Source organism: Lutjanus erythropterus, chromosome 24, assembly GCF_056507025.1.
Source record: "Lutjanus erythropterus isolate fLutEry1 chromosome 24, fLutEry1.hap2, whole genome shotgun sequence".
In the NCBI taxonomy this organism is placed as follows: domain Eukaryota; kingdom Metazoa; phylum Chordata; class Actinopteri; order Lutjaniformes; family Lutjanidae; genus Lutjanus; species Lutjanus erythropterus.
Window position 1 is genome coordinate 14585729 of NC_139340.1, and position 13426 is coordinate 14599154.

Genomic DNA, 13426 nt, shown 5'->3' on the forward strand with positions numbered 1-13426 from the left:
CGAGGCACCTCCGGGGCTCTCTTAAACTTTTATGTCTCAAGAAATTTGCCAGAAAACAAGCATTAGGCTGTGTGAAGGAGTCAGAACCACTTAGTAGTCTGGCTGCAAGTTGTTTGGGTTGGAATTGGTGGTGTAGATGGGCATACACAACACCTCCAACTCACCGACCTTCAGCTTTATTATCACTGCAGAGAGTGGTTTGGTATCTAACTAATAGTGCAAACAGTAGTGCATGTAAATGCATGTGTATGTATGGAGTATGTACACTATGATTAAGCAAAGCCAGCCACTAAACAGTTGAATATGAGTCAAAGCCTTCCCCGAAATCACTGCTCTTGTTTACTCATGAGCGTATTTTTAATGAGCCGGTGTTATGGGCATGATTTCATCCTCCCCTTCCTCCCCGCATCCACAAAAAGTAGCCATTTTTTAGCTAACTCACATTGCATTCTACCTGTGCATGCAGTACCTGTTGTTTGTGTAAATTTGTCCTGCCAGGTAAACATGCAAATCCTCAAGTTGGCCTGGCATTGAGTGTTTGGCAAACAGAGAGTTATGCACAATGAATCCAGCTATGTGTAAACAGTGTGGAACAGACTGTGCAGATCTCCAACTTACTTCTGTTTTTTTCCTACAAAGTAACAGTGCAAAGGATGTCAGGACCAGACTGCAAGAATCAAGTCTTGTCTTGTCTTGTCTTGTCTTGTCTGTTGTTTATTCCTGGCATCACTTCCCTTTCTACCAGGACTGTGGACAAAGTGGGGATGTTGGCTGACCCACTGCTTAGAAACATAAAGAAAACAGAATTAACTGTCTGCAAAAGGTTCACTGCCGCTTTTGTCCAATGTGTCTGTTTTTTGTAAGCTGTGATCCAATTAACCTGCGCTGACATGGTGTGTTTTGATGCACAAATTGCACAAACTAAACTGTGAACGGACTGACAATGGATGCATAAGTGTACCTTTCATTCTCCACTTACACTTATCTGCCTCTCATTTTTCCACTAATTCTCTTGCCTCCTCTTTTTTCCTCTTCCACTTCTCACTGATAGTTTTGCCCTCGTCTTTTTCCCTTTTCACCCTTCCCTATATCTCCTCTCACTGCTCCCGTAGTTTTATTTCTTGTCTTTTCCACCCCTTTCTTCCTCTTTGCCACTCCCTCACTTACCTCGCTCCTTGTGACAGGGGAGTCAGATATGACACAGAGGACAGCTCTGGTTATGTGGCTTTGTTCCCAGAGAAAAGCTGTTGGCTTTAGAGGAGGTGACAGAGATTGAGTGTCACAATTGGATTTCTGTGAGACGGTGGAAGAAAGAGAAAAGAGAGTGAGGGCGAGTAAAACCAATGATTGATTTAACTATACTGGACAGATAACTCCCCTGCTGTTCTCCACTCAAGTGTCAGTGTATTTGTATATTTGTATATTTGACATCCTACAAATTTACACTGGGAATTATTCAATTTTGCATAAGAGTAAAGTATGTGCTTTGTAAACTCATCTTTGTGTCACTTACACAACTGTCCTTGTGCAGTGTCTTCACCCTCTGACACCCAGTATTTGTCTCATTTTCCTGTTGCTGTGGATCTGCTAGTGAGTGATATGTTTTAGATAGAAATACTCCTGAGTTCTGATATAACAGATGCTATAGCAGCAACCATGCCAATTGTTCCTGAGTGCATGCTAATTGGTCTGAGGCACTATGAACACAAGTAGGTTGAAGTCCGGCCAGTGATCTCGTGGTTTTCAGGAATCGAACTGCCTTACGAGGTAGGCCCAAAGTGTTTTCAGCCACCTAGTTCCAGTCTACTGGATGTGAGCTGCAGCAGGAAGCTGGTATTGTGAATGGAGAAGCAGAGTGGTGCAAAATAACTTTAAACACCAGGTCAGCAGCAGCCTTCAGGTCCAGCTTGCAGTCCTACCCTGAAGGACTGCAAACTAGTTCTTGAAAAGGTCCAAGATGTCTACCAGACAGTCATGTATATCTCTAAGTATCTTTAAGTGCCAAATTAGGGGAGTGACAAGTTTAACAGGCCTATCCGAACAAAGTTAATACCTGAGAGATCAAGGTTACATTGACACAAAATCCTGCAAATCCAAGACTGCTATAATTCATTCCTGCTCACTGATTTGCCACATTAGCCAGAGATAGATAGAAACAAAATGGAGAAAAATGTCTGACCCTTGGCAAATTAATATAGTCTCGCACTGTATATCATATTGTCACCCAGCTTTTCTTATATGCACAGTTTAAGTTTAAGGTGCCAGGTAGATGTGTGCTTGTCCTGCTCAGTTTTGCTGAACAATAATGCGATTTTTAGGGAAGGACTCCTCTCCTGCACTGCAGCTACTGTCCTTTCTATGTGTTATACAGTATATTCTTTATTTTTATTGTGCAAATAACATAAAACTAAACTACACAAAGGTTAGCTATGTCTCTTAATCTTGTTATGTAACTCTGACATGGCAGTGATTTATTGTGGTTATCCATTGAATTTCTTTGAAATTTGCTTGTGATAAAGACTTTTGCTTATAAATATATTAACTTAAAGGTAGAATGAGTAGGATTTTCCTAAAAAAAAAACAAGACTTATGTATGTAACTCACTAGAGGAGCATGACTGTGTCTAATCTGAAGAGAGCCTGCTCTCTGACTGTATTGTCTTTTTTTGTTGTGCTCTGGTTGTGACTGGGTGTCAACCTTTGTGCAGTGGGTGTGTACCCCTGAGCCAATCACAGCACGCAGATAAAATAAAGTATTGGCTGCACAGTGGGAATCTCCAACCACCTGGGTAAGATTAGGGACTGATTTTGGTTACATTACATTATACAAACCTCAGCAAACACTGCTGATATGAGACAAGACAAGAAGCCAGAACTTTGCATCCCAATTTTTCCAGGACCAGCAGCAACAACAGAATTTGACCTTTTCTGTGCAGCTTTCCCCTGACCCCCTGACATCCTCGCTCTGCCCTCCCGTGGGATTAAACTCGACCGACCCTGACAAGGAGGATGAGCCTCCGTCACATATTGGAACATGCTTCATTACAGACAGATTTAGTCTGAGATTTCTGCGCCATATGTACAATACAGATCAATGCCGCAATCAGAGGGAGAGTGAGGAAGCGCAAGAGGGGAAGGAAGGTGAAAGGTGGGGCAGAGATTGAGACTGATCCGGATTGGTCGGAGATAAAGTCACAACCCGCATGGTTGGTACATGCTTCATCACGAGGGCAGATTTAGGCAAAGCTGCAGGTGTGTGTCTAGATAAACATCCACGGATAAAGCCAAACTGATCATGCATAATCTGAAAACAATATCACTTTATTTTACAGTACAATAACAAGACGTACTTTGAGTCAAATTTGACAAAAACCAACAGACAATATAAGACCCTTTTATTATTGTACTGTAAAATAAAGTGTGACCTAAATTAATCTAGCGAGCATTGCCAAAATCATGTAGTTCCACCCAATTTCAGCAGCATTTGCAAACACATTTCTGACAATGTGAAGGTTAGCTCTGCTTTATGGACAGTAGGGGCTGACAAAGATGGAGTGGATGTCAGCCAGGTAACAATAGACACCCTGTACCGGACTTAATGTGCAGAGAGGAAGCGACAGCTGCCAAGGGAGCTCTTTAAGCTGTGAGAAGAGAGAGGGAGGACGAAACGGAGACAGAGGGAGAATGAGTTAACCCCACTGAAAGCCTATATCACCTCTTAATTAACAGGCACTCTGCATTCTCAGTGTCCCGGTCGAGACAGACATCTGAGGTTCAGCAAGCAGGAAGTTTTAATTTAATGTGGTACATCTACGTTTTAGTGGTGCTCTCAGCCCGAGCAACCTGCAATAAGGCAAAGAAAAGGACAGTGTGAAATTCCACTAATATTAACCTGCATTAGTTGCATTAAATATTGGCAGCCCCGACACTTCTCATAAAAGTCATGAATCGGAGAAATTTCCATCATGTTTTAGTGTCAGTCCCTCAAAAAGAAGAAGCTTTTCCAGATTCACCATTCTGCATTGCAATCATATGCTGGATGACATCAACATGAGATGCTGCAGGAATGATGAAATAAACTTCAAAAGAGTAAAATGCAATGCTCAACTTGAAACTTCCTGCTTGCTTGCTCTGGCCGTACATCAATATTGATATCACTTTATCCACCGCATAGAACTGGAAAAAAAAAAAACCAGCAGCTTCTGAAGTTACTGAACACTCACATAGATAAAAATGACTCTTGATAAAAGTTAACAAATGCATCAAACTTATAAGTTAGCCGGAAAAGATATCCAGGAAATATCAGCAACAGTCAGAGAGGAAGATTTTCCCAGCTGAAATGAAACCTGACTGTGGCAGATTGTATCAGCTGTAGCTGGCTAGCAAATAAAATAACGTTAGCTCCATGAGTAACTTTCTAGCTGACATTTTAATGCTTCCAGTGACTAGTTTTGTTTATAGAGAAGTTTGTAAGATGGATCTTAAACTGCTCATGACAGCTACATTAATGCTATTGCGCTAATGATGACTGACGCTAAAGCTAAAGGTTCAAGGCAGAAAGTAACTAACTGTAACTGTCTTTGTGTCTGTTATAAAAGAGAGTTGCTAATTCTCCTGACCACAGAAACAGTTAAATTAAACGTCACTGAAAAAATGTTGGAACAGTTGGGTCATTTATTTTTTACAACAATGCCGATGATAGTTGCAGCAATAAAGAAGAGAGCAGCCCTTTATAGAGTGCATATAAAAATAGACGCACAAGCCCTTTACATATTAAAATTGAAGAATTGTGACTTGATTAAATGATCAGTACACTTTTATTTGGACTAGTCTGCAGACTTTAAGAGGCAAATTGGTTCCAGATTGCAAATCCGAGACGTTTTATGAATGCAGGACCTGTGCTCCCTTTTTATAAGTGGCTCTTAAGCATGAGATGTTGTGCTAATGACCAAACCTGAGCCAAGGCTCTGATTTATGAACCGCCCATCAGATAGCTTAAATCATTCATTCTAAGTTTAATGTTATCTTTCAGAGCTAAAACTTATCTTTCCTGTGGGGATGAATGCATTGATTGGATTTTTAATGTGCACTGTGTCACAGTCTTTAACAGACCCTCCAGGTTTGACCCTTGATTCGCCCCCAACAACTACATGTCCGCTTGAAATGAATCTGTTTGCTGACTCATTTTACGATCTCCTCTTAGTCACCATGTTCCTCCTCTGCTGTCTTTTCCAGCCAAGTGTCCCAGAGCAGCTCCCTGGAGGAGGTCCACTTGGACGGGGTCCCCCCCGCCCCTCGCTTGGTGGAGATGAGACGGGACCCGGTCCTGGGCTTCGGCTTCGTGGCTGGCAGCGAGAAACCGGTGGTGGTCCGCTCTGTCACGCCAGGTAAGGCTGGGTAACAGTGTTTTTGCGATATTACCACAGGGAGTCACAAAGTCAGAAATTGTCATATCTAACACAGTGGGGCTTTAAATCATTATTGATGGAATAAACTGCTGGAAAGAAACTTTTTGTTTCATACAAAGTCTTTTGGAACATTGGAAAATGCTTACTTTAAACCCCAGTCATCTAATTTTGGCTGTGGTTTTTGCTTTGTGCACTTTCTGTTATCTCAAGTGGGATTTTTTGCCTTCCTGTGCTTCTTTCTCAGATAGATAGCGATTTTTACATGAGCCTTACGCTGTCCATAGTGACTGAACTCATGTTCCAACCACGGCTGAAGTATTTTAGTTCAGCCTCAAGACATTTTTCTTATTATTCTGGACTTGTCTCGGCCTCGTGGATGTTTTGACTCGACCTTCACCACCAATCTTGCCTCTTATGGGTTTTTGCTTTTTCAAAAATTCTTTATATGTGGAAAGATATCATATCCTTCATATTTAGCTTGAAACATTTTTGCTTTTACAATGTTAGCAACATTCTGGCAGATTAATCTTGTTCTTTATTCCCTCAAAGTCAAATCAAATCAGTGTCTTTTTGTATGGCACTAAATCTTAACAAGTTATCTCAGGGTACTTTTCACTTTTTACTGAGTGAAGTGCTGAAGTTTGGTCACAGTTGACTCAATGATTGACAGTAAGACAACAGAATATAAACGTGTCAGTGTTTTCGACTTGATCTCAAAACTGCAGGCCTGACTTTAACTGCATGTATTTACCCAAAGAATAACACAGGGGTTATTTCCTGATGCAGAGGTGCATTCACTCCTGTTAGTGTCAAATGATTGACGGGAAGAAGGGCGGTACGCGGTGGCTGCACTAAAACCAGTCAACACTGGAGGGATGATATAATGCTATAAGAAAAACTAAATAATAAATAAAATAACCGGAACAAAACAAGCCCTGATATCTTAATGAGGCCTTATCACTGTACAATTTGAGAGTTTGTATGATGAAAGAGTGCACTGAACGGTTTCATTAGTTCCTTCCTCCTTACTGTTTGAAGGGTGCTTATCAGTGCAAACAGTTGTTATGATGATTGTTTAGAAGGAACCCATGCAGACTGCTGGCTTCTCCAACCCGTGATTGCACAAGTTAAGTAGTATTGATCTCATCTGAGAAGGAAAATTAATACAAATTAATGTTTTGTGTGTGTGTGTGCATTTTTCTTGGAAGTATTGTTTATTTTGGTTGATTGGCTGATTGCCAAATTACTGCCAAACCACTGCTTACACACTCCTATCACCTGTCAGCTCCAGTGGCTGCACAGACACACACAGTGATTAGGCATCTCAATAATCAATGAGTGCTGAATTCCAAGCAGACAATTGAACTAATGAATATTCTATTTAGAGGACAGGAACATACAGTATGTGCTTGAGGACGCTGTAGTTTATTAATGCTCACACCTATTCAGCAGAAAAGCATCTTAGAAGCATCCTGTACACTGACACACGTCTGTAGAGTCCAATCAGCTGTTTTTTACACCGATTCATTCATAGATAATCTTTTGTGTGTGTGTGTGTGTAGGTGGTCCATCGGAGGGGAAGCTGTTGCCAGGCGATGAGATCATCATGATCAATGATGAACCCGTCAGTTCGGCTCCTAGAGAACGAGTCATCGACCTCGTCAGGTGAGGGCAAAATCATTACCCTGCACTGAAGGGTATTGATAACCTAGAATTTAAAGGGCCAGTCCATTCATATTACAAACAGATGTTTTTCTACTTAGCTTGAATCGAATCTGGCAATGCCAGTGCACATAGTTCGGGTTTCATTTGTCCGGACCACCAGTGATGTTCTGAGCAGTTTTTATCCCCCACTGTTGATCCCATGATGCCGGTTTGTGATGTTCCCAGTCAGGATGCTTTCTGTTGCTCCTCTGTAGAGTGCAGCCTCCTAAATCTTAAAAACCTAAAATCTGAAATAAAACACAATAAGTACACATGAAGAAAACATAAAACAAAACAAAAACACTGGAGTCCTTATCGCAGCAGCCTGGGTTCGATTCCAGTATCATTCATCCCCTCTCTGTCTCCCCTGCCTTTCCAGTCTCTCTCCAGTTATCACTGTCATCAACAGTTGATAATTGGTTAAGAGACTTTATGGATTTATTATCAATGGAACAGGCAGCTTCAGCCCTTTGAATATTACCATTGAGATGATGGATCTCGGGTCTTTATACGATCGTATCTGGGGAAAAAAATGGCTTGTGACTGAACTTTACTTTATCTGATCTGCGCCCCAGTAACCACCAGAGAGATCTGGACATTGTTCCTGGAACGTCCAAATGTAATTTCTTGTTTGATAAATTTGAGCATCACAAGCAAAATTCTGCTCGCCTCCTTTGTTTTAATGTGGCAGAGGCAGGTTTGTCAAAATCTCAATACATTCAAACACAGGTCTGCATTCATGGTGAGTGAGAGTGATTTAACCCTGCAAACCTGTCATAAGCTATAAAATCCTCTGCTTCAGTCAGTATTCAAACATTATTTGGCTTTATGTGATTCATTTGAGGCAATTCTGGACCGCATTTGTCATTTTTAAATTAAAAAGCAGGTGTAGTACTGATCAGAGCCAAAAAAAAAACAGGAAGAAAAGTGCCAGACAAGGTCATGATGAAACAAAGTCATTATCATTAATTTGCTTTTAAGATCTTTCTAAATCTCTTCTTTAATTTTGCAAAACTATGCAAAACTCTAATGAAGTTTTTTGCCAAATATTAGTCATGCTTTACATCCATCTGCATGGTTAATACAGTTCTGCTCACCAAACAAACACAGTCATCATCTCATAATGATCTGAGAATAAATATTCACATTTAATAAGAAGACAGAAAAATACAAAGCTTTCGGTGCGCACAGTTTACGCTGACTGGAATCGTGTCTTGTTCGCCAGAAATACTGTCACATGTTTTATTAAATGGGAAACTAATGAGTGCATATGTGTGTGTGCGTGTGTCTACTTGTTTCGTGGTGATTGCCAGAGGCATCTCATTCCATTTCAGCCGAGCTAATCAAGTCCCAGTTGCTTATCTGCCATCGTTGTTTGCTGCGATTGTTGTTTTCAGATGATTTTGTTGACTCTGTGATTTGCTGTCTTCTCACCTCAGGAGCTGCAAAGAATCCATCATGTTGACTGTTGTCCAACCATATCCTGTGAGTACATCAGCTGCTGCAAATGACCTTTTCCTTTCTAATTCTGGAGCACAACATAAGGGGTTTTATGTATCAGATATATTTATCAAAAACAGTGCTGAAATAAAAGAGTTATTCTATATATGTGTGTTTATAACACAGGCTACATTTTTCAAAAAGGACACAATAATTCATACTTTTATAAATCCAGAAACAAGAACAGGGCCGTGATGACTAAGTATCTTCTAGCATTTCTCTGAATTCTCATAACTTTTCTCCTGCAAAATAAATCCACCTCCATCAAGGACATTGTCTGCCCTTGACATGGAGAGGTATAGATTTGTGGCTTTTACCTCCAATTTTCCCTCAGTTGAAGCAGGTCTGGACTCTCATCCAGGCCTGTTAAACTCTGCCCTGCATATAAAAGACAAGGCTAGTGATAGTCTACATTTTTCTTTTTCAAAAAACGATTCCATGAAAACTTCAAGGACAGCAGCAAATTCACTTTGTCCAGTACCTGGGTAACCTACTCTTTCGATGAGGCTCATGCGATATGTGTGAAAGCTCTCGAACAACGTTTACACGGACCGTGAGGCGAGAATGTTTTGTCGAGCGCCGTCTCTAAGGTCAAGAATAAAACTAAGCTGTTGTCGATGCTGAATCATTCCCACTTTCACCATTCATTCTCACTGGAGAATGAATGTGTGTTAATCCAGCGTTAAAAATAGTCTCCAGCAAATGCACTGTTTACTCCTGTTTGGACAACGAACAGAAGTAAACAGAGCACACAGCCTCACTTTGGAGAAGGACGACCAGCACTGAAGCTCAGTAATGTACTGCTGTGGACAGGTACAGGGTCTACTGCTGCCTCGATCTGTTGGCTTGTTTGTGTCACTGTGCAACTTCAGTGAAAATGACTTAACTTTAAAACCCTCAAGTCACACAATAAAACAAACAGTAGCAGGCAGTAGACCTGCAACTCCCATGTTCTTTGAGGTAAAATAATAAGGACCTGGCTTGTCATTTTTGCATCTAAATATGCTCAAGAATTCCAATAAATAAAATAAAATTTCAAATTAAAATGCATAATTCCATGTAACATGTTATGCTTCGTTGCTCATTTATTTTGGAAGGTGGTCCTCGGACATTGTTTAGCAAGTTATAAAAGATTGAGAACCCCTGTAATAAATAACATGTTATTTCTAGTTTTTGCCTAATTAGTGGCAAAAATTTACTGTAAAAAAAAATTGCAACCGAAAAAAATGTAGAAAAACAACAAAATGTAGTCATCCTGCCCCGTGTTCTTCTTAAATTTGTGTTGCATTGCATTGTTTTTCTGGCAACCAAAACTGCAAAAAAAAAAAGCATTTTGTTCACACCTAATTTGCACTGTCCCAATTTCAGGAAATGAGAGGTTATGTTGTTAATGTTTTGTTGATTTTCTTGTGTTACATGTTGAGCTCATGTGCTGGAAACCTGTTTTTTTTTCCTCCTCCTTCATTTGAGCATGTGTTTATGCCTCTCTTCATCTCTCTCCCTCCATCTGTCTGTCTCTTTCTTCCTCTCTTCTCTCTCTGTCTCTCTTGTTGGACGCTTGCCTCCCAGTCCCCTAAGTCAGCGTTCATCAGTGCAGCCAAAAAAGCCATGCTCAAGTCCAATCCGGTCAAAGTGCGCTTTGCAGAGGAGGTCATTATAAACGGCCAGGTTCCAGTCAGTTCTACCACACACACACACACACACACACACTATATATGACCTACATAAGAAATGCCAGATGGTTGCCATTTACCACATAATACAGTTTAACACCAGACAGCTAAAACAATTATAAAAATGTGTTATAAAAATGATATTTTTATGAACTCTTGTCACATATTAAACTTCATCTGTCTTCTGTTTAAGTGAACAAACACACAGATCGAAAAAACTCTGATCAGATTCCTCTTTTTCAGAACCCGGTGAAGGACAATTCTCTTCTGTTCATGCCAAATGTCCTGAAGGTCTACCTGGAGAACGGGCAGACAAAATCTTTTCGCTTCGACAGCAGTACCTCTATCAAGGTGTGTGTCTGTTCGAGCTTGCGCGCGCGCGTGCGTGCATGTGTGTGTGTGTTCTACCCCTTAAGGCGTACTCGGCAAAATTAGCAGTCTCTGCAGCATCTATAATTACAAAGGGAGAAATTCATTTAGAGTGCAAATTAGTGTGTCTTGGTGCACACACACACAGACCATGAAATTCAATCACTTTCTGGGTTCCGTTTGTTTGAGCAGCTCATTATTCAGGCAAAGGTGGCAAAGAGCATATTTTCATTTTCTGACTTGTAGATTCTTATTCATTTGCGATCCGCCATGGCTCCTGGCGTGAAGCAAGCAACTCAGCTCTACTGCGAATACGGTTATGTCATCTTAACAAAACTTCTTCAGCCTTAGATACATAATAGTTATTTGCAGCATTATTTATGTGTCATGTTTCTACAGTAGCCCAGAATTTACAAACCAAAACACTGGTTCTGGATTCAGAATTTTCCAACTAAACTGGTTGTGGCAAAATTAAAAGTGAGTCAGTATAAAACACTGCTACTTGATTGATTTATACTGCTGTCCCACAAGAAGTTGCACAAGGGAAATAGAGAAGCAGTCTTTACAATATTATGCAATTCGCAAAATGATGTGCGCTTGGGAGGAGAGCCATCATGCTCACATGCTGCCTGGACTCCAAACACAGGTCGTTGCCGGAAAGCTGGATTTGTTTCGTGCATGTGCATATGAACAGGTGTTCATGTGCGTCGCGGTTATCTTTTCTGAGCTGTGGTTTCTAAACACAGCGGCCTGTTTATCAAACATAATAAATGCTGTGGTTGTATTTCACTAGAACAGCCCTGGAAGAGGCTGGCAAGCAAGAGGTGCACTGACAGCAGGTTAGCAGACAGACAGAAAGAGAGAGAGAGAGATTCACATCAGTTTAACGTTGCTGTTTTTTCATGACATGTAGCCGAACAGTACCACAACTGTACAGTGCTGTTCCCGCCATTTTTTCTCTCTTTGCAACCAGGATAGTTCTGCCTCATCCTCTCATCGAAGGTGTAAACTCTGACACAAGGGGACCCCTGTGTAATTTGCAGGGGCCCTAGGAACGTGTGTAGTGTGCATATAGGACCACCCAGCTCTGTAGAGATGCTTTGCAGAACTGGAGAAACTTGAAACAAATGGCAGATGGTTGCGAGAACAACTGAAAAAGATCTTGGAGATCAAACAAACAATCTTTGGGAAAAATATTGTGCTTTTTATTAGTGAAGGGAAATCAGTAGCGGCGATCCCAAGTCACTGTTTGATTGATATGTTGGTGCACATATGGTGTAATTTAATGGTAGATTAAAACTGAAAAGTGCATAAATTTTTTGTTTCACCAAAAATCTGTACTCTGTCGCCGCAGTTCCACCCATGCAGGAACTTTTTGGGTGGTAAAATAATCATGTAGAGCCTGGTCCCTACGGTGGAAACACACAGGAACTAGGACACACAGACAACAGGAAAAAACCTTTTTGTCTCTTAAATAATAGTCGTTGGGACCAAAAGTTCCTGGTATTTTTGGGTGGAAACACAGCTATCAAGTTCCTGCAATGGTTCCGAGTCCCTCAGGGAAGCTCCTGCGGTGGAAATGTGGCATATGAGATATTCACTCATACATACACAGCACCATTAAGCAACTTATCTAATTAAACATTCATGTGGTGTGTTTACTTCAGGACGTGATCCTGACCTTGCAAGAGAAGCTGTCAATCAAATGCATCGAGCACTTCTCCCTTGTACTGGAGCAAAGGACGGAAGGCTCTGGAAGCAAACTGCTTCTCCTGCACGAACAGGAGATGCTTTCTCAGGTAGGAGATGTTTCCTCTTCTCTCACTTTCTTTGTCTCCTCTTCTGTCTCTCCCTCACACACACACACACACACACACACACACACACACACACACACACACACACACACACACACACACACACATTCCTGCTCAGTATTCCAGCAGCATTTGGACCCCAGTGTCATTTATCAGCAGTGGCACAGCAGGGGCGACAGCTCACATTACATCTACCCTCTCATAGACACACACTTGCACAAATGCACAAACACCACACACACACACACACACACACACTCACCCACGGTGCCCGCTACATTCTAATGAGGTTGCGGGATCACAAGAGGACAATTTTAATATTCATACCACACAGCTGAGATGCGAAGCCGTGCACGTGGAGCACTCAGCGGCGGATGAATGTTTAAGAGTCACTCTTCTTCCCCGACATGCTTGATAAAACACACACCATACTGTAACACACCTGAGTGTCAGTCCTGGTGACAGGTGTGTGTGCAGGTGAAGGCTGCTCGTCCTTGAATAAGAAAATAGACTCCCCTCGCCCTCTCCACACATTAAATAATTTATTAAATATGATCAATATTTAAAAGACGATGCCGGTCTTGTGGTTTTGTCTTGAATAAGAAATGAAATCAAATGCACAGCAAGTTGTTTTTTTTCTGCTGCTGAATTACACAACCATGTCTTTAGGTTGTAAAGTGGTTTGAATAACAAGTAATACCACTGGTCTTCATTTAGAGCTGCTTAGACTTTACTTTTTTTTGAGCAAAGAAGGTCAAATTCTCTGCTCATTATGTGGATATTTTCTGGTTCCTCTGTGACAATAAAATGAACATATTTGGGTTGGGGACAAAACAAGAAATTTAAGAATGGCGTCTTTGGATCTGGGACACAGTGTTCTGACATTTCATGGTCGACAGATTGATCAATAATGAGAATAATTGTTAGTTGCAGCCCAAAACCTGTGGGACATAAAA

General features: G+C 41.1%; 1 protein-coding gene across 4 annotated transcripts in view; it reads left to right on the forward strand.

The window, feature by feature from the left end:
• LOC146304823 (FERM and PDZ domain-containing protein 4-like) overlaps positions 1 to 13426 on the forward strand; it is a 77832-nt gene that overhangs the window by 49304 nt on the left and 15102 nt on the right. For all 4 annotated transcript variants that reach the window (XM_084713833.1, XM_084713831.1, XM_084713832.1 and 1 more), the window contains exons 3-8: positions 5235 to 5386; positions 6970 to 7072; positions 8551 to 8596; positions 10181 to 10285; positions 10528 to 10635; positions 12321 to 12452. In XM_084713833.1, the coding sequence (XP_084569959.1) occupies positions 5235 to 5386; positions 6970 to 7072; positions 8551 to 8596; positions 10181 to 10285; positions 10528 to 10635; positions 12321 to 12452 (646 nt within the window). The remainder of the gene's footprint in view (positions 1 to 5234; positions 5387 to 6969; positions 7073 to 8550; positions 8597 to 10180; positions 10286 to 10527; positions 10636 to 12320; positions 12453 to 13426) is intronic.